Source organism: Macrosteles quadrilineatus, unplaced genomic scaffold, assembly GCF_028750875.1.
Source record: "Macrosteles quadrilineatus isolate MER2022 unplaced genomic scaffold, UCM_ALF_1.0 Scaffold_3__2_contigs__length_128488019, whole genome shotgun sequence".
In the NCBI taxonomy this organism is placed as follows: domain Eukaryota; kingdom Metazoa; phylum Arthropoda; class Insecta; order Hemiptera; family Cicadellidae; genus Macrosteles; species Macrosteles quadrilineatus.
In genome coordinates, this window is record NW_026542596.1 from 44,731,564 (window position 1) to 44,755,318 (window position 23,755).

Consider the following 23,755-nt stretch of genomic DNA (forward strand, 5'->3'; position numbering starts at 1 on the left):
TAACTGCATCCAGGTAATTCTCTTTTCCTCTTTTCTGGCAGGATCATTCCAAAACAATTTGTTGGTCCTCGTCCAATCTTTTTATATAGTCAATCTGCACTTGTCGCCTATTCTGAAATTCACCCTCTTTATTTCCCTCTACCCCTTCCATTGTTTTTTTCATTATTCCTTGCATGATTTAATCTGGTTTTCTTACTACCTACTCCTACTGAGCACATCCATTTCTGTTGCCAACAACATTTCTTTATTTTGCTTAACGTCCCTCACCTCTGATCCAGAACCACTTGATTGATTATTTTCTTCTTCTCTGATATTTCTCTATCCAACCGAAAAGAGCTAAACCCTTGTTACCTTTCTTTCTTTTAGGATTCTTACCTAGTTATTTATTTGAATTAATATTTATTAGTCTTACCCACATATTTTGCACTACATTAGGTAGTTAAGTAGTCTGATTAGAAATAGAATAAAATATGCATGTTCAACTAACTCTATTGTATAGTGGTATACAGAGACTTTAGATATGTAACATGCTTTAGACCAGATTTTAGATCACCTTGCTCGGTTAAGTTTTAGATAAACCATTCTATGGACTAATGTACAAATGTGAAATAAAGAGGTATTGATTTTGTAGACATGGAAGCATATACTCTCCAAGCTGGACCAGCACAGTGAGATGACAGTTGATTTGTTGATAACTCACTTCTTGGAATTCATGTTCCGTGGGGTCGGCTCCATTGCGCCGGCCTGTAAGACTCTCAACACAGAATGCGCCAGTGTGTTCTCACAGATGCTGCAGACACCGCTTCCCTTCCGTATTGTTCCTGACCTCTTCATCAGATACTCGTTTGTGTGCATTGAACACGTCCACAGGGATTTAACTCTCTGTATGAACATATGGGAAAGCGTACTCGGTGAGTGATAAACTTTTATACTTATTTTATCGTAAATTAGAGATGGAAAGCACAGTTATTTTGCAATAATTGCCAGGAACGTTCTCTAGCTTTTCAGTAGTAGGTGAAATAATACTATTACTGTTGTCACCTTATTAATTCCTCATCAAAAACGTTACAGCTGGTTGCTGTTAATAGGATAAACAATTAAAACTATTGTCAAAATCTCTTTTAGAGAATTTAAAAGAGTTTTTTTTTTAAATCTGTCGAATCTGTTGTTGTTTGAAGACAGGATCCGCATTATTTCACTTGCTCGTTCCAACAGTTCAGTCGACATTAAAAAAAAAATAATTTTGTTTCCAAAATACTATATTAATTTGTGATGCTCACTGTTAATAGGAAGACATGATCAAAATTACCTCACTCGCTTATTGTACAGTTCAGAAGATGTAACAAAAAAATCATATTCCCAAGGTACTACCAAGGTACCATCGTACTACCAAAGTACTATTATTTTGTAATGCTCGCTGTTAATAGTAAGCCATAATCAGCGGGATAAATATTTCATTTGTTCGTTTAAACAGCGTAAATGATGTTACTAAAATAATAGGGTAGGCCTATTCTCAGTAATCATACGAGGGTATTTAAAAGGTGACACTTCTGCTACTGTGCTATTCGTCCTATTTCGATTAGTATCACCCACCTCTAATGTTAGGCCTAAATGTAAAAGATTTTGTTATGTACATTTTTATTTGCTTCCAAATTCTAATGAACTTAACTAGAGCTAAGAATAGATAGAAGAGGTGTATTAAATTTTTAGAATTCCTAAATGATTTTTGAATTAAATAAATAAATATAGGATGGAGAGGACACAGCTAACTCACCTGATGAAAGGTTGCAGACGAGTCAAAGAACACATAAAATCACACACATAATATACTTAATATTTCACCTCTTTCAGAGGCTTCTTCAGAAGTTGTTTTGTAACTACCATCTAGGCCTACTTCTGAAGAAGCCTCTGAAAGAGGCGAAATATTAAGTATATTATGTGTGTGATTTTATGTGTTCTTTGACTCGTCTGCAACCTTTCATCAGGTGAGTTAGCTGTGTCCTCTTCATCCTATATTTATTTATTTAATCCAAGCTAAATGCTTTTTCCTAAAAACATAACCTTTAAATGATTTTTGAATATTCTTGATCAATGTTAGCTGTGTAATCTGCTTTGTTTGTTGTTTGTTTGAACATGGGTGGAAATACTTTTAATGTAGTCGTCATGTTGTATCTTATAAAGATACAAATGAAATTTATAATGAGAAATACAACTGTGGAAATGCCGTCTACACACTTATTTTATAGGAAAATAAATATTTTATTTTACTTACCATACATTTTATGATGAAAATAAGGTGCTTGACTCATGATGGTTCTATATGCTCACAAACCTACTCTCTTTGTCCTGTTGACGATATACAACATTTATTCCTTGTCCAAATTTAATGTTGCTACCAGTTTGTTAACAATATTTTTATAATGTATTCCAACATATTTTCTCTTACATCAGTTCAAAGATTTGTTCTAAAGTCTAAACAATTTATTCCAGTGGACTAATTTTAAAAAATTGATTTTATATAGATACGAGGTGTTAGCCCGTCCTACGTACGGGAATTCAGTAGTCAGTTAAAACCGTGTACAATTCAGATCAGCTAGTTTACACATATAAAGACAAAGTTTCTTGCAGTTTTTATGTGAAAAATCATCTTGTAAACAAATGTTGTGTGACCAAATATGTTTTTATTCCATCATAGGCCTATACGATATGCATTTTAAATCCGATAATTTTACAATAAAACAGCAATTCTGCAATTTTTACTATGTGAAAAGCGTTGAAGTGAGATTTGCAGCCGATTCACACAGACGCACACTGATTATAAGTAGCCTACAGTAGAGAGAGTAATAGTCAATCGAGAAGTGTATAAACCTAGTCAACGATACCGCCTTCCATAGCATACCTGCCTCTTCCATAATTATTATCACCACAATACAACTACTATACACAATTTCCAGTAGGTCTGAATAGAAACGACCTAAAATAAAACGATAATATCCAATAAAATTCACAGTACACATAATTTAAGTTTGGTGTCCTAAAATCAAAACTAATCGTCACACCTATCCTTTAAATCAATTTCACTGCATTAATTGCTAAATAAATAAGTGTAAACAAAGAAAAGTAAAAACAATAACAGTTTGTTTTGAAACAGCTGTTTGGTTCAAATAACATTCATTTGAAAAAAAGAACAGGTCACATGTAGCAGGAATATAAAAAGTAAACACGCTAGTAAAGCTAATGACGTAATGGTCAATGTTTATTATCCATACCGTTATCCGTTATATCCTTGATAATTACCCACCCTCATTGAATAAATGTACATAGTAATTTCCCATATTAGTTAATTTAAACTACAATATATTCATAGTTGAAATAAAAGTGATATTTTCACGTTTGGGGGCGCTGATATAGGCACCCCCAAACGTAACCAGAACTGAACACGATTTCATAAAAGGATGGTTTCTCTAATTGCAGTATCCTAGGTCAATGTTGAAGTTGTGTTCATCTATGTCATCCATCTGTTTATCTTTTTATAAAACCCGGCTGAGGTTGTGGTGGTAATTTAAAATCGTGATTCCTGATTATTCTTGATCTTCTTTTTATGACATCAATATTTCCGGGCCATATCCAAACAAAGTTAAAGCAGACAAACATTAATTGTAAACAAAAAGCTACCATGAAGAACTAAAACATGTAAACATTGTTATTTATCTATTCTTTCCTTGAAAAGTGGAGTAGTAAAATAATTTGCATTTATCCTTTTTTATTAAGACTCGTGTACAGAGCCTCGATTTGTACTGTGGTTTAATTAATTTTGGTCTATACTATTTTAAACTGTGGTCTAATTATCTTTACTAATCTCACTTATTTCCTTTAATCAATGACAAAATAAGAGTAAATAAAATAACCTCATAGTTCCATATTTTATATTTAACCAGCTGTTAGTTAAAACAAATTATATTGCTCTAAAACAAATCGAAGATTACAAAGATTGCTTTAAAAAAATAATTTGAACATCCTAGTATTTTACTATGTATAATTTAATTAATCTGTCATCCTCTTACAGAAGAATTGAACGTATCAATGATTTGCATTACACATAGTATAAATAAGTCAACCCTAAGTATGTCTTTACATTTTTATCCAAATGCTGAATTTGTGACACAAAAGCTGAATGTTTACAGCTGTTATGTTAAGCAAATTATTTTATGCCAAAAGCTAGTTTAGAATCTTAGCGTCGGCTGCTAGACTTTTTAAAAATTAAAACTTAATTTCTAAAAAACTGAGACCCTAAACTAAATTTATGGCTTCGACATTCCCTAGTTCTCAAAATTATCTTTCTTTCAACACAAAAATCATGAAAATCGGCCAAGTGGTTGATTCAGAATCGTGAAATAAAAAACCCCTGTTTCGTTTTAATATTATAGATTGCAAAATTTATCATACTGCTCAACTTAGTAGGCCTACTTCTAAAAATACAGTAAATAAAATAAAACTTGTTAAATTATTGATTTTGACCCATCCCACTACACCACTCATCATCAGGCATATGAGTATGAATTTATCGAGCAGTGTTAGAAGACGTCTTTTACTTCAAAGCACTGAAGTTCAATGTGAATTAGAGGTGTGCGGATAGTGAAATTTCATTTCGGATCGGATAGTTGAGGCTCGGTTCGGATCGGATATTGGGAGGTTCGGATTCGGATATTTTCGGATTCGGATAGTTCGGCGCGGTTAATAATAAGCTGCATATGTATTTTTAACCTATAAAACAATGTAAAGCTGTGTAAATAAACTTAAATGACAATTTTGAACTATAAATATATAGGATGGAGAGGACACAGCTAACTCACCTGATGAAAGGTTGCAGACGAGTCAAAGAACACATAAAATCACACACATAATAATACTTAATATTTCGCCTCTTTCAGAGGCTTCTTCAGAAGTAGGCCTAGATGGTAGTTACAAGAACAACAGTTTAAAATAGGATGACACAGTTTGAATTCAAAATGTCTGACAGGTTGTCCAACTGATACTACACAAAGCACTAAATACAGTCACATTGCAATATTGTATTTACATATAATATGTATATTGAAAAGTAAATTAGTTTTTTCCATGGAAATAAATACTTAAGAGTTAGCTGTGAGGGTGAGGATATAGGATATTATCTAATGTTGAGGTTAGGTGGGGTTCTGGAGTTGGTCACAAACTGGTAAGCTAATTCCCATCTTCTGAGCATTGAACTATTGCATTGGTTCTTTGGCAATGATTTTAGAGCTTTTATGGTGAAACATTCATCAAATAGAAGTTGGTGGGATAAGGCATGTTGTGCAACTGGTTTTTCTTTGCTAGTTTTAACATCATGTCGATGGCCGTTCATGCGTTTTCGGAGAGTCTCGGTTGTTAGGCCTATGTACTGGGCTGGACAATGTGAACATTGAAGCTGGTAGATAAGGTTCTCTGAGCTGCAGGTATGATGGCCTTGGATTCTGTAATTTTTATTATGGTATGTGCTGGTAAAAATTTCTGTAGGATGGTGTATCTGGCAAGATTTACACCGGTTTTCATTGCATGGGTATGAGCCCGGTCTTGGTTTCTCAGATGGTATTTTTGATGGATTTGGGAGTTTTGGGTGGACTAGCATATTCCTCAAATTTGGGGGTTGCCTATAAATTATGGAAGGGGCTCTTGAAAGGAGGTTTTTGGTTTGGCTGGAGGACTCTAGGATTTTGAAACCTGTTTTGAGGAGGTTGTTTAGTTGTTGCAGGCCAGGGTGGTAAGTGGTTATCAAATTTACTTGAAGATGGCTGGTGTTTTTCTTTGTAGTAGGACGTGGATTCTGAGCTGCTTGGATCTGAGATTTTACGAGAGTGCCAGGATAGCCTCGGTTTTCGAAGGCTTTTTGAAGTTGGGTTTGGTATTGTTCTGCAAAAACTTAACAATGTCAAACAACCACTCCCCGCTAACACTCTCATGGCCACCATTGATGTCACCTCACTCTACACAAACATACCTCATGTCCACGGCCTAACAGCAACAGAAAACTACCTTCAAAACAGACCCAAAGGATCCCTACCCACCACTTCGTTTATAACTCAACTGATAAAATTCATTCTGGAAAAGAACTATTTCCAATTTCAGGACAAACACTTCCTACAGATCAAGACAAAAACTTTTCTTCATAATTCCCCATGTAGAGATTAGCATAAGATGGGGCCATTCTTGTTCCCATGGCAGTGCCCTTGATGCAGAAGAAATTTATTCCATAATAAATTCATAGTCTAAGCGACAACCATGTAAAAATATCCATCAAGAAACCTATTTTTAATTGTTACAGAAAACATGAAGCACAACCAGTGGTCGGAGAGTCATGTGACAGAGTTGTTGACATGTTTGACCAACGCCAGCAAGACCGACAAGTTAGGCAAGAGCAAGACTTTTGCACACATGGTGCGGTCGCTTTATAGTGGCAAACACCAATTACCTTTAGGCACACAGGTCAAACATCTCAAGACCATCATGGCCGTGGCGCTGGAGCCGCATGTACTGGTCAACTATGCAGAAGACTGGTGAGTCTAGTAGAATCTACAATGAAAATTATATATAAGCCAAATAAAGTTTCTCCGTTTTTAAAACACAAAAAAGTGACAGGAATAGAATGTAAAATGTGTAAAACAAAGGTAAAACATTGTTTTTATCATGGTAGTATTAAGGCCCCATTATAAAAACAGGCCATGCTGCAGGATCCATGACGTCACACTAGTGGATAGATTTGTTCATAGATTCACTGCAATATATTTTAGGTAAATAAGCTGTCTGTTTGTCAGATTTGAAGGGTAAGATTTTAGTACAACTATCCACCACTGTGACGTGGTGTTACGCTGCCCGCGCTGCAGCATGGCCTCTTTTCTAGTGGGGCCTTGGTAGTATGCGTTGCGTAATAAAGTAAAATACATTTTTTCTCTTGTTTCCTGGAGAAGACCATTACAAATATTCCAAACCAGATTAGTTGACTTGTGTTTTATTAAATCAGAAATAAGCCATACATAGTCTAAAAAAACCCAGAGCCACATTTTGCAGGCATTAGCTGTTAGAATTTGTTCCTGACTATTAGGGATGGTCGAAACCAGACATTTTGAATATCAAAACCGAAACATAGAAATTAAAAATTAACATAGATATTAGAAATTAAATCCCGAAACTTAAATACGAAGCCTTTTTCTTGCCTGGTTTTAAGTTTACAAAAATATACTGATAATAATAAAATGTTTATTAAGCAATCAATATCGAAAGAAATTAGACTTAAAAACATGAATATGTTACTAATGCACTTTAAACCTAAAAACACATCAATGATGTTGATAAATAAAAATTACTTAATTAAATTAAACTCCTGTCACAGTCATGATAACTTGAATATGAGATAAATTTTAATATTTTAAAATACTCATTATTTATGTCCAATATTTATGACCAAAACATGTTGGCAGTTTTAGTTTTGAGTTTTGAATCTCAAAACTGAAATCTTTCCAAAGCTTTGTTGGTTTTGAGATTTGGGTTAGATACATTTAAAGTCCTATACTGACTATTCATAAAAGAATCTTGACTATAATTATCTTAACTTAAAAAATATACAATGATTCTTTTGTTTCATAATTAAAAGAAACCTTCAGTGAAGAGCAAAGCGTCTTCACCCCATAAATAAGTGTGTAGCATAGTTCTTACTTAAAGTCCTATACTTAAATTGTAGTTTAATTATTAACACTGTGCAATAAATTCAATTCAAAATTCAATTATACAAAGTTTATATTTTTAACAATTCAGCAAACTTGCACTTTGGAATGTTATTTTTGTTAATACAAACTTTTTTTCAGGTATAACGAACTACTGAACATAGTTGCAGAAACAGACCATATTCAACTACCTCAAAGTATTATTGGAGACATCATTTCCAAGTTAAATGTACTCGCTGTCTCTGAACAATTTAGGTATGTTGAAAACTAATTTTAACCACAGTAAAACTCCAACTATCCAAACTCGTCCGAATCGCTAGAGAAATAATAAAAAAATTTAAAACCACAGTAATAAGAATCGTTATATAAGAAGGAAGAAGCCGTCATCACAGCAAAATCCAAAACCTCTCTCGCGATTGTGTTGACATCATCATCTTCTTCCGGGGTTACGGAAAAATCGTCATAGTTTTTTGTGATCGTGACAAAATGATAAATACATCCCACTCCACGGTCGTACAGACATCATCATCGTCTCCTGCAATCATGGAAACATTGTCATCGTTTTCCCGCGATCGCGGAAAAATTTTAAACATCTTCCATGGTCTTGTAGATACCATCATTGTCCTGTGGTTATGGAAAGTCATACTCGTACTCCGCAATCGCGGTGAAAGCATAAATTTTCCGATTGTGAAATTGTCACAGATGTCTTCTGCGATTGCAATAGTAAACGCTCGGCATGACTCGACCTATTTTCTTTAAAATACCCTGAATTTTGGTAAAAATCCAATTATATAAATGATTATTACCAAATGAGGTCTGGTCCCAATTGATTAGAATAATTGGAGTTCTACTGTACTTGTATTTCTACAAAAAATCATCTTGGTTCTTAGACTTGTAAGAATATTTTACTAGATTTTAAGTTTTTTTTTTCAAGGTAACGTAAACCAAACTAGTAATTTTATCATCCAATAATGATTTTTATCATTGATTGACAAACCTCAGTGATAAATGGCATCTAGTTGTAGGCCTAATCCAGGGCTAGAGATGGCTGGCTCACTCCTTTGATGTTAGCGGTCGCCGCCTGATCCTACTTCCCCTCCCCCGCCCCTCCTCAGTGACGTAGCGGAGATACATCTGCGCGAGGCGCGACGGTAGCCTAGCACGGCAGTGCATATGTCGCCCGGCATCTACGCGCATATTAATAATTGTGTTTATAATAATTTAGTTTTATAGTGTGATTTTTAAAGTGGGTTTTGTTAACCCTCCAACTTTCAATGGGCGAACTCTGTAATGGCAAGGCATTTTTGGCGATTTTGCAGTCATATTTTCGAAAATTCATATAAGCTAAACCAACAGATCAAACCTATGAACCGTATTTATTATTTCCAACTTGAAGTGTTCGTAATGAAATGAAGAATTTTAAAATGGAAACGAAATAAATATTAAAAATATTTTAGAAAATATTGTCAGTAGGTAGAAAAATTGCTGCATGAACCAAAAATGTTTCATAAGATATACAAATTGTTTGGAATTTATTTCCCTACATGGAAATGTAAAAAGATTCCAATTACCATCTATACAAAGTTATGGCCCAAAAACAATAAAATAACAAGTTTCACGATTTTGCACAACAAATTTCAAATAAAAACCAAATAAATGTATTATCAAGAGATAAAGTAAAAGTAAACAAACATTTTTAGGCAATTGTGAAGTAAGAATTGGATACTGATCATTTCAATAGATGTTTATGACTTTTAATAAATGTTTATATTTGTCTAGAAAAACATTTTGTTATTCACACGTATATATTATTTTTAAAACCTAAACCAACTATATAAAATGAAAGTAAACCCCTACATGAATATACATAGTAGTACCTGGGGACCGAGCTTTGCTCGGGGGAAATTATTAGTTTACTCTGAAAAGTATTGCAGATACATTAATCCACTCCCCATCTCCAAACTGCTAACCTTCACTACTTACTTCACCACTCCCTACGTCGTGGACCTGTTTGCCCTCCTTCCCTATACCATTTTAGAATTGCAGATACATAAATGCCACAGACAGTTCCCACACTCTGCACTGCTAGCATTACTACTTCCTACACCATTTCCTACGTCATGGACATGTTTTACTCCCTTCTCGTAGCATTTTAGGATTGTAGATACCTTAATGTAATTCCCATAAACAGTTCCCAGACTCCAGACTGCTCACCTTTACTACTTCCTTCACCACTTCCTACGTCGCGGACCTGTTTCTCTCCCTTCCAATGGCATTTTAGGATTGCAGATACCCTAATCTAATCGTCATTAACAGTTCCAAAACTCCGGGCTGCTTGCCTTTACTACTTCCTTCACCTCTTCCTACGTCGCAGACCTGTTTCCCTCCGTTCCCATAGCATTTTAGGATTGTAGATACCTTAATCTAATCGTCATAAACATTTCCCACACTCCGGACTGCTCACCTTTACTACTTCCTTCACCACTTCTTACGTCGCGAACCTGATTCCCTCCCTTCCCATAGCATTTTAGGATTGTAGATAACTTGATCTAATCATTATTAACAGTTCCCACACTCCGGACTGCTCACCTTTTACTACTTCCTTCACCACTTCCTACGTCGTGAACCTGTTTCCCTCCCTTCCCATAGCATTTTAGCATTGCAGATTCCTTAATCTAATCGTCATAAACAGTTTTCACACTCCAGACTGCTCGCCTTTACTACTTCCTTCATCACTTCCTACGTCGTGGACCTGTTTGCCCTCCTTCACTATACCATTTTAGAATTGCAGATACATAAATGCCACAGACAGTTCCCACACTCTGCACTGCTAGCATTACTACTTCCTACACAATTTCCTACGTCATGGACCTGTTTTCCTCCCTTCTTGTAGCATTTTAGGATTGTAGATACCTTAATGTAATTCCCATAAACAGTTCCCAGACTCCAGACTGCTCACCTTTACTACTTCCTTCACCACTTCCTACATCGCAGACCTGTTTCCCTCCATTCCCATAGCATTTTAGGATTCTAGATTCCTTAATCTAATCGTCATAAACAGTTTTCACACTCCAGACTACTCGCCTTTACTACTTCCTCCATCACTTCCTACGTCGCGGACCTGTTTCCCTCCATTCCCATAGCATTTTAGGATTGCAGATTCCTTAATCTAATGGTCATAAACAGTTTTCACACTCCAGACTGCTCGCCTTTACTACTTCCTTTACCACTTCCTACGTCGCGGACCTCTTTCCATCCCTTCCCATAGGATTTTAGGATTGCAGATTCCTTAATCTAATCGTCATAAACAGTTTCCACACTCCAGACTGCTCGCCTTTACTACTTAAGTCACCACTTCCTACGTCGCGGACCTGATTCCCTCCCTTCCCATAGCATTTTAGGATTGTAGATAACTTCATCTAATCGTTATTAACAATTCCCACACTCCGGACTGCTCACCCTTACTTCTTCCTTCACCACTCCCTATGTCGTAGACCTGTTTGCCCTCCTTTTTTATACTATTTTAGAATTGCAGATACATAAATGCCACAGACGGTCCCCACACTCTGCACTGCTAGCCTTACAACTTCCTTTCCCATTTCCTACGTCATGGACCTGTTTTCCTCCCTACCATTACATTTTAGGATTGCAGATACCTTAATTTAATCGTCATAAGCAGTTCCCACACTCCAGACTGCTCGCCTTTACTACTTCCTTCACCACTTCCTATGTCGTGGACCTGTTTTCCTCCCTTTCCATAGCATTTAAGGATTGCAGATACCGTAATCTAATCGTCATAAACAGATCCCACACTCCACACTGCTACCCTTGACTATAGAATCTAGTAATCTTCAGTATAATCTTTGCTCAATAGTAACAACTGATGTTTTTCCTTTTGTACTGTATTTTGTTTTGCTAGTGTACTGTGGATAGACAAATTACAAGTCTTTTGTTTACTTTTTTCTTGTTATTTAATTCAGCCAACATGGTTACCAAGCAACCCATAAGACTAATGTTAAAAAAATGTGATTTTTAGTTTCATTTTTCTACGTATTTAGATTTTTGTTGGCAGTTATAACTGCAGTAAACTCGTTTTTAGGCCAGAAATAAACTATTTACAACATTTGAAGAAAATCGTCGGAGCCGTTTTCGAGATCTTGGTACAAGCAAGCATACATACATACAAACATTGCTCGTATTAGAGTATAGGATACATAGGCAAATATACAAAAATAAATATTTTATAGTTTTTTCTATAAAATGCTGATGTGCCTTTTTCATTTGGCGATTAAATCGTTTGTTAATTATGACAAAATGTTTCAAAAACGGGCTAAATGTAATGTCCCAGACCTTAAATTAAGTAAGTATATCCACATAAAACAGTTTATAAACTAAATAAGTACAATTTTTACAACTAATAAATATGATTAAAGTGATAAAGTCAAACCCGCGATATTCGTTGTTGGTAAACAGTCAATGAAGTTCAAGTTCACAAAAACTGGCTAAAAAATAGTGTCTCAAGTTTCTAAAAGTAATGTCACATTACAGTCGAGGCACAATAAATAATATCGTAACTAAACATTTACAACGTTTAATCACGATGTAAACTGATAAAGTAAAATCACACCAAAACTCGACTTTTTAGTTATTGGTCAACAGAGATTGAGGTTTAGTCAGGCAACTTAATGTATTTTTGCAACTATATGTTATTTTAATGTATTGAAATATGTAGGGCCTATAATAAAATGTAATTGATTAGGGTGAAGTGGGGTAAGAGTAACCGGGGGGCTAGTGTAACCACGGCTTATCACTCAACTAATAAGATAATTTTATGACCTAAATACTATCATATCTTGTTATTTGGACCTTCCTTTGTTATATTTAGCCTTAAGAATGCATATAAAATATGTGCAAGTAATAGTTTTAGAATGTTTAAAAAAGGCTTACATTTCCACTCCATCGGCAAGTGCCGACCTCAAACTTTGACAATTTTTCATACTCACATTTTTAATGTAAATTTGACAGTTTTTGGTTTACAAACTAATTTTTGCATGTAGAATCTGAATATAATTTCAGATCTGTGCTATTTCCTATTGTTTAGATTTTACAAGCGTGGTTACACTTACCCCTGAAATTTTGCAGTCGGGGCAAGTGGCTTTTTGGATTCGGGGCAAGTGTAACCAGGGTGTAACTCATATAATATTCAGTATAAAGAAAAAAAAACTTTGTTGTAAATATAAAATTTGGAATTCAGAAGATAAGGTAAAATTTTACACATATTGTTACTGAGTTAAGTTGGTTTGAAGAAAAACATAATTGTTTGTGAGTGAACTGCTTAAGTGATTATATAACTTTTACGTTAAACTTACCCCGTTTTATAATTTAGGATTTTCTTGCCCAAATGTAAATAAAAAAACAATATTACTGTGAGATTTATTCTACACATGTTAAACAACATTAAAAACCATGTAAGTACCAATTAATGTTGTGTTTTTTATGTTTTAACAGTAATCTTTCCGTTTTGCATGTTTTGCGTTTTTCACAAAACGCGAGAAGAGGTTCACGAAAAAGTTCGTGACTTGAGTAAAAATTAAGATATTTTAATAAGTCAAAAAGTCTTGGAATCAGCAAAAGATTTGGAATCTGGCCACTTGCCCCATGTCTCTTTTTCAATGCTTTACATATTTTTAACAGGCAGGGGTTACACTTGCCCCGAACCCTGGTGCAAGTGTAACCACAAAACGCAAAATTTTTAGTCATTTTTTATTACCAAAAAGATTTTATTTTTTAATAACAATGCATATTGTTTTAAAGCCCATTAGTCAATGTTTATGCATAACAAATTTCAGAACTATATCATGTATAACAAGATGGCAATTTGAGGTCAAAGCTGAACTATGCCAAAACGTGGTTACACTTACCCCACTTCACCCTAATTGAAATTCTTTTCCTTCCTGTTAAAGTTTCAAAATACTAAGTATAGGTAATGTATTTTTATACAACCTCAATGTATTTTATATAACCTCAATGAATCCTAAAAGGTACGAATAAATAATAAAAATACAATTAATAACCCATACATTAAGATACATTCGAGCAATACGAACACAGATATTACACAGTAACTTTAATGCATTGGATCAATAACTACAGTAATCTTAGCCATCGCTTTACATTCCACTCCCATCCTTAAATGTCTACTAAAGTTAATTTTTTACTTATTAAAATTGATGTTATACGTAATCCTATTTGAAAATAAATTACTTTTATAAAATACATTAATACCTAATAAAAAATGTCCAACATAGAGCTTAATAAACGCTAAATGTGCGGTAATACCAGCGCTCACACAGGCAAAGATATACGGTGCCGGTGCCGGGAGCCTGCCGAGGTATCGCCGTGACGTCACAGCGGCGGAGTGGTGGGGAGCCACCTGGCATCACTTTCTGAGCTCGCGTGGCCTAGCCCTTGTATATCTCTAGCCCTGGGCCTAATCAGCAATCAAGATTTGAAGTTCAGCACTACAACCTCTCGGGACTTGTCATTCTGTTGCATTTCTGTTAATACTTATAAGTGTAAGAATTCAATGGGAGTACATGTACGGGATGGGACCAAAAGGCTTATATACCATCGTTACGTAGTTTTATTTTCTTCTTTTCTTAAACAATATCACATTGTATGTGTGGTGATGATACTACCTAACATTACCCTCAAATAATTAATTAAAAATATCCTTCTATGCCATTCAGTGTCCTATCTGGAGTCCCGCAAGGGTCCCACCTCGGTCCCTTGCTGTTTAATCTGTTCATGAATGACATTGGCAACGTCATACTCACCAAATTTCTCATGTTCGCCGATGATATTAAGGTATTTGGCTCGGTGTCATTGGCTTCTGACTTTGAGCGCCTCCAACTTTCTCTCACTAACATCGACGCCTGGTGCAAGGAAAACTTCATGGAGCTCAACGTCTTGAAATGTGTCGTCATCTCCTACAAACGTGGTGCAGCCCCAGTCCAATATGACTATGTCCTCAATGGATCCACACTGAAGAGAGTGGGCAGGGTACGAGATCTCGGAGTGACAATGACCCCTTCGCTCAACCCTCATGAGCACATTGCCCACATTTATTTATTAAACATCATCACATTACATCAATTCTCTTGACAGGTGATTTGTCACAAAGTCTAATACTAATACTATACTACATTACAACCAAAGCTAGCTCCCTGCTTGGTTTCATATTCAGATCAACTAGGAATTTCAACTCACCTTTCACCTTGATCACGCTCTACAAGTCCCTGGTACGCCTGCTGCTGGAGTATGGGTCTATCATCTGGTCTCCCTTCCAGAAGAACCACGTCAGCCAACTGGAGAGCATACAAACCCGCTTCATACGGATGCTTGGACCGAAACTTGGTTTTACCTACCGCACTACCCCGGTTGACGATGTGGAGAAGTCCTTCGATCTTCTGCCTTTGTCACTCCGACGTCATCATGCCGACATATTCATGCTTTACAAGCTGGTTAACGGGTTTGTTGATTGCCCCAACATCCTGAGTGGTATCGACATTACCACGCCCAGAGGCACACGCTCCAAGACTATATTCAGCAGACACTTTCTCCCAGCCTACTATTCTTACAACAGCGGAATTTGCCGTCTACTCAAGGCTGGTAGCACGGCGGCTGCTCAAATGGATTTCTTCGGTGAGAAGCCCCTCCCGTTCAAAAAGAAGGTCTCCCTGATCACTTGAGTAACCACACTCCAGCACATCTGCATATTTGTCTTGTCATCGTTGAAACCTGCTGTTCATATTCTTTGTTGTTACTCTTTTAGTTTATTCTTCTGTTATTAATATTTGTTATTACTTTGTTATTACTATTGTTATCACTATTTGTTATTACTATTTATTATCACTTTGTTATTACCATTGTTATTACTTTTCTAGTTAGTACTATTGCAAATGCCATCTCATATTGTATACACATATTTTGCAAAAAGGTGCAATCCGTTGGGGAAATAAATAAATAAATAAATAAATAAATAATAGATAATTCACAGACTTCAAAGAATTCTTTGTATTGTATTTTGCACCAAGAACGAGGCCCTCCAAGGCAGTGGCGGATCCAGAGTATGATTGGGGGGGGGGGGGGGCAAGTTGGATTATGAGGGTAACCTTCCAAGGGGGTAGTAGTCCAGGGGGGGTATTCCATACGAAGGAAGAGGGGTACCCCCTGGAAACTTTTGAAAATTTGATTTGAAAACTTGTGTTTTAAGACTATCTAGAGACAAAACATGAGTGTGTTTTCAATTTAAATCTATAGTATTTTAAATTTTTAATTAGATTAATTAAGATTTTCAATTTTTAATTAGATATATTTTTATCTTGGGGGAGGGCAATTGGCCCCTTTGCCCCACCCTTCTCCCTTGGATCCGCCACTGCTTCGAGGTGCGGGTCCCTGTGCGCTTGCACCTTTCGCTTGTGCCTAAGGAGGTTTGTGGCTCTGACTGACAGCAATCAATTAGGGAAGGCTTAAGTTTGAGAGAGAGACCTCTTTCATACAGTTATACTCTTTCTCCCGTCACTAACCTTATTTAGTTTAAAATGTTTTTACTGACAGTATATGCTTATATTTTTGATTTTTGTGTGTAGTAAAAGTGTGAGTTTCTTGTGACGGAATGGACTTTTTCCCATTCAGGTAGCCTGCTATCCTCAAAATTTTTTTACAACCTTGATCTTTGAGCTCTATGTTACACCCTTACCCTCCAATTAGTTAGAATACCACTTAATATTTCATAACAATTCATGCAACCTTACAACTACAATCTGATTTTCACAGGGATGAAAAGCTCAAGTTTCTCAGAGGCATGTGGATTTTAATGACAAACATAATTTGCAAGTGGATGTCCGATGGTGGTCAGATAGGTAAGAACGGAAACGCAGAAACCGATCTGCAAGACATTCACCAGCTTCTGTTTTTTGGTGCCGCTCCGCTTTCTTCAACGGTAAATTGAAATAAAAATATTTTTGGTTTTGTATGTGAAATATCCTAGCACACGAGTAAATTTTCTTATGCGCTGCTAAAAACACATTATTCAAGTAATCATTTTCAGATAGGTAGTATTAATAATTTCAGAATTACAATTTGCTTTTTATCTAAATAAAGTTTTCCAATTTGGTTTAAGTAAGATTAAATTTAAGATAGGCCTAGCAAAAGTTCAAGAAGGTGTTTATCAACAATTCATTGGATGTGTTTAGTTTTCATTATCATTGTGAAGTTCAAATCATATTAAGCTTCAAATACCGGTGAGCAAAATTATGTCCCTGTTTTAATGAAATGATAAAATAATTATTGTAAATTATAATAATACCATAAATGGTTTGAGTTTGATCCGACAATTGGAAATTTAGATGGAACAGAAGTAATATTATTTAGTAAGTTATATAATTATTTAATACTTATTTGTTAGGTAAACTTGTCAATATTTTAACAAATGTTTAATTTTTTCCCAGTGGAACAAACTTCAAATGAAGTCTTGGAAGACGCTTTACAGCGAGTGTGTGAAGTACTTTTCACTGTCGACCGAAGTAAAATGTGAAAAGTTTGTTGGGGATTTGGTAGAGCTTCTTTTAGAGGGTGTGAGAGACAAGAAAATCCCACTTCACATTGCGTTGGATCTGGTGTCTATAGTCCTTGAATATCACCTTGCTAAAGGTATGACTTTGACTTAAGTTTTGAATGGTGTATGTGATGGTCATTATTAGAGTCATAAAAGGACAGCAACTGTTGCTGACTGAGTTGTGCAACAAAAGTGGATGTCCCGTCATAAAGTTTGGTGTAACATGCCTGATTGAATAACTTTCATTGATTCAAATATTTTCTTAATACTTAGAATTACCATAATCAAGTGTAGAAAAAACATAGGTGATCAGAACTCTATTTCGCATGGTTCAACTTTTAGAAAATATCTATGGAAAAATAACTATACTCCGTTCACAAAATTTTGGCGGTTTTAGGGAAAGAAATCTATTCTCTCCACATCTGGATCCTAACATTAAAACATAGAGCTCAACCGATGAAATTTTTCAAAACGTCAATCAGCTGCAACAAACATTAAGCAGAAAAATGTGGAACTTCCCCTCCAACCGCCCAAATATTGTGAACGGAGAATGGGAAGGATGTGGTGTAACAAGAAAATCAGTGTGATAAAAAGATAGCATTGAAACACCATCAGGGTTTCCAAACAACCGTGAAAACCTTAAAACCGTGAATTAGGTCAACCGTGAAAAAACCTTGATTTAGCCGTGAATTTGTTTTTGAAACCTTAAAACCCCATGCCGCTGGGAGACGAAACAAGGGGCGAGTCATGTGAAACTGAATGCAGTGATATCGAGAAACGAGATTGTTGTGTGTGTGAGTGTTCAATGTTTTGTTGTTCATTAAAACAGGGTATTTGAAGCTTAATATGATTTAAACTTCACAATGATTCTGAATCAGACAACCGGCGTAGTTCATGCCGGCCCAAAATTATCGTGCGCTCTCAGTTAAATATTGTAGCCTATCCAAGTCTGATAAGTAAACGGAATCAGGGAACCGCTCTTGCTTTTTACGAAACGAAATAGTCGTAGACTGAAAACATCCAAATTGAGGTAGCACTGTCTCGGCAACTCTGCTAGAAAATCGAGACGCTGTAAAATGTTATTGTTATGTTGGTACCACTAAAAGAATCAACCAGCTGTTGGCTTAATTGCAATCCCACAATCCCCTAGTTCCGAAGTACTATTCCCCTTGTACAAATAATGGCAAAGGTCTCGCAACTCTTGGCATTCTCGCATTCAGTGTTACCTTCGGTTGTAGCTAGGGATGGACGGGTCCCGAAATTTCGGGAATTTTTCGGGAAAAAAATAATCCCGATTATCGGGACGGGATTACATTTGATTCGGGAATTTTTCGGGACGGGATTTGGTCCGATCGTCGGCGATGTTGCCGCTTCGCGAGTGCCGATGACGCCGCTATTGCGAGCAATAGGTCCGCGAACGCAGGAGACGAAGTCATTTCGACGATCGCGCCGTGACCGCGAGTCATACCGATGATCGCGCCGTGACCGCGAGTCATACCGACGATCGCGCCATGACCGCGGAGTCCTACCGACGATCGCGCCGTGACCGCGAGTCATACCGATGATCGCGCCGTGACCGCGAGTCATACCGACGATCGCGCCATGACCGCGGAGTCCTACCGACGATCGCGCCGTGACTGCGGAGTCATACCGACGATCAAGACGTGACCGTGGAGTCCTACCGACGATCGCGCCGTGACCGCGAGTCATACCGATGATCGCGCCGTGACCGGGAGTCATACCGACGATCGCGCCGTGACCGCGGAGTCCTACCGACGATCGCGCCGTGACTGCGGAGTCATACCGACGATCGCGCCATGACCGCGGAGTCCTACCGACGATCGCGCCGTGACCGCGAGTCATACCGATGATCGCGCCGTGACCGCGAGTCATACCGACGATCGCGCCATGACCGCGGAGTCCTACCGATGATCGCGCCGTGACCGTGAGTCATACCGACGATCGCGCCATGACCGCGGAGTCCTACCGACGATCGCGCCGTGACTGCGGAGTCATACCGACGATCAAGACGTGACCGTACCGACGATCGCGCCGTGACCGCGGAGTCCTACCGACGATCGCGCCGTGACCGCAGAGTCATGCCAACGATCGCGCCGTGACCGTGAGTCATACTGTCGATCATGCCGTGACCGCGAGTCATACCGACGATCATCCCGTGACCGTGAGTCATACCGACGATCATCCCGTGACCGCGAGCCATACCGACGATCGCACCGTGACCGTGAGTCACAAGTTTCTATAGGTACCTGTATATAGTTACCCATTTTTTTGGTTTTTATAGATCAGTACCACAAACGGTAAAAATTGATTTTGTATGTCTTTTTTTGGTAACTGCAATACTCAAGACTTTCTTTTTATGCACAGAAAAAATCCCGTCCCGTCCCGTCCCGAAAATCGGGAAGGAAATAAAAATCCCGTCCCGTCCCGTCCCGAACTAAAAATTCAATCCCGTCCATCCCTAGTTGTAGCTCTAGTTCAGTGCGAGCAACTATTGCCGCCATTGCCGGTATCGACTTTACCTTGACTTGACCGCAATAAGTATTTGTCTGCGTTCGTTTAGCAAGCAATGGCGGAACTTTACTGTATTGCAAACACTAGACAGACAACGTACGGTTTACACAATACGATTTCCAATCGACGCTCGACTGTGGATTGAATTGATGGTTGGTATTTAATATGTTATTTAATATGTTATTTAATATTTTATTAACAGAGTATACTATTGATCAACAATTTTAAAATTACAAATGTACCTAGAACGGTATTTACTCAGGGTAGGTATAGATGAGCTTACGATGACAGCTGTGGGCTTCTCATTAGCTGAGGGAACACCATTACCGTAACAATACGGTTTGCAGCCAACGGCCTCGGTGGTCTAGTGGTTAGCGTGCCGGGCTGATATGCTGAGAGTCCCGGGTTCGAATCCCGCTGGTGGCACTAACTTTTTGACTAAGATTTTTTCATTATCAGCAAGTTTGGTTTGGTATGACAGTTTAATTTGATTATTAAGTCATTATAAAATTTTAATTGAGCAATTTCTAGTTTTATTTAATGAACAGAATTATTTTTTCTATTAATAAACTTTTTTTATATTATTTCATTATCAGCAAGTTTGGTTAGTTCGGTTAGGTTATGATAGTAATTTTATAATAAACAAATTATAAAATTGAATTTGAGGCATTTATAATTTTATTTTATGAACAGAACTATTTTTGCGATTAGTAAACCTTCATTGCCAAAATGCTCTCTACTACAGCGCTGTTCACGGAGGAATTTTGAACTAATGCCTCAATCGTACCTCCCCTAAGTCAGACCCACCTAGAACAACCATAAATAACCAATAATGAACATTTGCCGTCTAAATAAAGTATACCGACCGTTCGATTTAGGTTTTAAAATATGTAACCGATTGGTCGTCTGTTATTTTTCCGTGTGTCAAAAGTAGTTACGTAACTTTTCATTGCAAAGAGCGAATGTAAAAACATACTCACAGTTAAACACAGTTACTTAACAGTTAATGTAGCACTAACTTTTCATTTATGGTTAGTGTAATATTTTTTTTTATGCTTCCTATTCCATTCTTGCTTTTTTAATCACCATATAAAAAAGCCCATTGCTTGTTGTCCTTATGGTTGTTTCCCAGCAGTGAGTGGAATGACATCTCTTTCTCTCTCTCTCCTTTCCCCCTTGCGCTCACTCCCCCCTCCCTTTCTGTCCCCTCAACCCCAAATTTGTTGTCCTCTCATTCTCCCTTACCCTCCCTCTCAACACCACGTCTCTGGTTTGATCCTGAGAAAAGTGTAGCTTTTTGATGATTCGAAACTGGACCCAGCTGTCCCTGATCATTGGCAAAAATAAACGGTCCTGACTAATGAAACAGCTGGTCTTAGTGGAACAAAGCTACAAAAGGCATTTCACTCCATTCTACACTCAGCCTTCACTCATACTTGGGTTAAAATACCCATCAAGGTGTCGTCCTCATCTAAATTGATAATAAAAAGCCCAGAGATCTTTCCTCCAAAATTAATCTCAATGAAATAACAACGTTTTAAGACTTTTAAATCTGGATTTCAGATGAATCAAGTGTATTGCCTTTGATGATGGAGGTGGCCGTTGGTACGATGAATTCCTTCCAAACGGATACAGTTGGCGCATATGCGTTGCTCAGTCAGTATCTCAAGATCATAGTCGTAGCCGCTAGAACGGAGACAGCACTGGTCAATGACATTTTGACCGTGGTGGACAAGATGTTAACGTTACTAGATGATTTTCCTTTGGCTGAGACGTACTTGGAAAAAACTAGAAATGCGGTAAGAAATGCACATTTACAGATAACGTATTGAACTAATTGTTTACTTACTGGAATATTCCTGATTATATATGATATTTAAGTGAATAATGCGACAATCTAGAATCACGAAATACAGTCTTGTATTGTAAACTATTACCACTCAATGAGGGAACAAAGGACTAGGTATTGATGTTTGTTGTTTTGGTACAAAGTCAAAGTCAAAGTCATCTTTATTGTCACAAAACGTTTTTTTTTATGCTCTGGCACAGCCAGACAAAACAGGTGACATTGTCAAACTATACTAAAATAAACTAGCTTATATTGGTAAAAATAAATACATAGTAGGTAACAAAACAACAATTCACATTGATTTATCTTCAAGAAACTGACCAATACTATAATAATCCTTTTCCAATAAAAATTCAAAAATTTTTTCTTTAAAAGATACTAATCCTATTATAGATTTGTAGTACCCAGGCAAATTGTTAAAAAATCTTTTACCCATATAAGAAGGTGTCCTTTCCACAAGATTTAATCTGTGTATAGGATATTGAAAATCTGTATGATATCTAGTGTTATAATTGTGCTGATTATTTTCACTGTGGAGTTTTTCAAAATTTGATTTCACATACAATAAACGTAAGAACATACAAATTAGGGACGGTTAGAATCTTCAGTTCTTTAAAAAGTTGTTTGCAAGAATGTTTTACGGGTTTAAAAGTCATAATTTTAAGTATTCTTTTTTGAAGTTTAAAAAGTTGATACGAATCAGATGTGACGCCCCAAAGCTCTATTCCATACTGTAAAATTGACGAAAATAAAGCGTGATAAATCATTAGTCTAGTGTTTAAATCAACAACATTTCTTAAGACCAAAATTTGAAAACATACTGAATTTAACTTTTTAGAGGTGTTATGAATGTGATTCTTCCAATTCAATAAACTATCTACATCAATTCCTAAAAATTTAGCTGTGTTGCTAAGATTAATTTTTTCATTATCAAAATAAACAAAGCCTTCAAGATCTTCCCTACACTGTGCAGTTTGAAATTTTACTATTTGTGTTTTAATGTGGTTCATTTTTAAACCGTTTACTTTAAACCATTTTGACAGATCTTGAAGAGCTTGATTCAAGGCTAAACTTAGTTCATGACTGTCTTTTGATTTAATGATGGCTGTCGTATCGTCAGCATATAACAACAAACTAGGTTTAACATTCTTAGGTAGATCATTTATGTACATCAAAAACAATAACGGTCCTAATATAGAGCCCTGAGGCACCCCCATAACAATCTTTTCCCATTCAGAAGCATACTTAATGTTTTCTTTAATAATAACTGTTCTTTGAAAGCGATCGTTTAAATATGATTTCAACCACAAAATAACTGACTCTGAGAATCTATAGGAGGATAATTTATCAAGAAGAATTTGATGGTGTACACTATCAAAGGCTTTGGATAGATCACAGAACACGCCAATAGTGCTCTGTGACCCATCCAAGCTCTGTGTTATTGAATTTACAAAATGAGCCACAGTGGAAGTGGTACTTCGATTTTTCCTAAAACCAAACTGTTCATCAGCTAATAAGTTATTAGATTCCAGAAAATAGGACATTTGATTGAATGCAATTTTTTCAAATATCTTTGAAAAAGAAGGCAGGACAGAAACAGGTCGGTAGTTATCTGAATTACTCTTAGAACCTTTTTTAAATAATGGCTTCACCTCTGCATACTTCAAATGATTAGGGAAAGTGCTATTGGTTAAAGTCTGATTGATGATTATGGACAATGGCTCAGCAACAAACTTAATTACTTTTACGTGACTTATTTTAATTGCAAAAAGTAAATGTTGGCAAAAATTAAACAAAATAAAATATAATACTGTATTTGAGTACAATTAAATAACATAATTTCACTGTCACTTACAGCATTTTCACCCCCTCGGATTTTGTCTATGTTGAAAAAATCTTTCTTATGACAAGATGGGCTCTTATCACATTCAGCTAAGCCTCTTATCCCAACAAATCTGGATGAAATTTAAATTTATGTTAATGTCAAAAGTGTTAACATAAGTTAACTTCTTAAATAAC

General features: G+C 36.6%; 1 protein-coding gene across 1 annotated transcript in view; it reads left to right on the forward strand.

Annotated features, from left to right (window-relative positions):
• LOC128988595 (telomere-associated protein RIF1) overlaps positions 1-23,755 on the forward strand; it is a 61,734-nt gene that overhangs the window by 6,957 nt on the left and 31,022 nt on the right. Inside the window, exons 6-11 of the mRNA XM_054410016.1 lie at positions 632-911; positions 6,341-6,572; positions 7,878-7,991; positions 16,575-16,740; positions 17,249-17,450; positions 21,451-21,686. Coding sequence (XP_054265991.1) covers positions 632-911; positions 6,341-6,572; positions 7,878-7,991; positions 16,575-16,740; positions 17,249-17,450; positions 21,451-21,686 — 1,230 coding nt within the window. The remainder of the gene's footprint in view (positions 1-631; positions 912-6,340; positions 6,573-7,877; positions 7,992-16,574; positions 16,741-17,248; positions 17,451-21,450; positions 21,687-23,755) is intronic.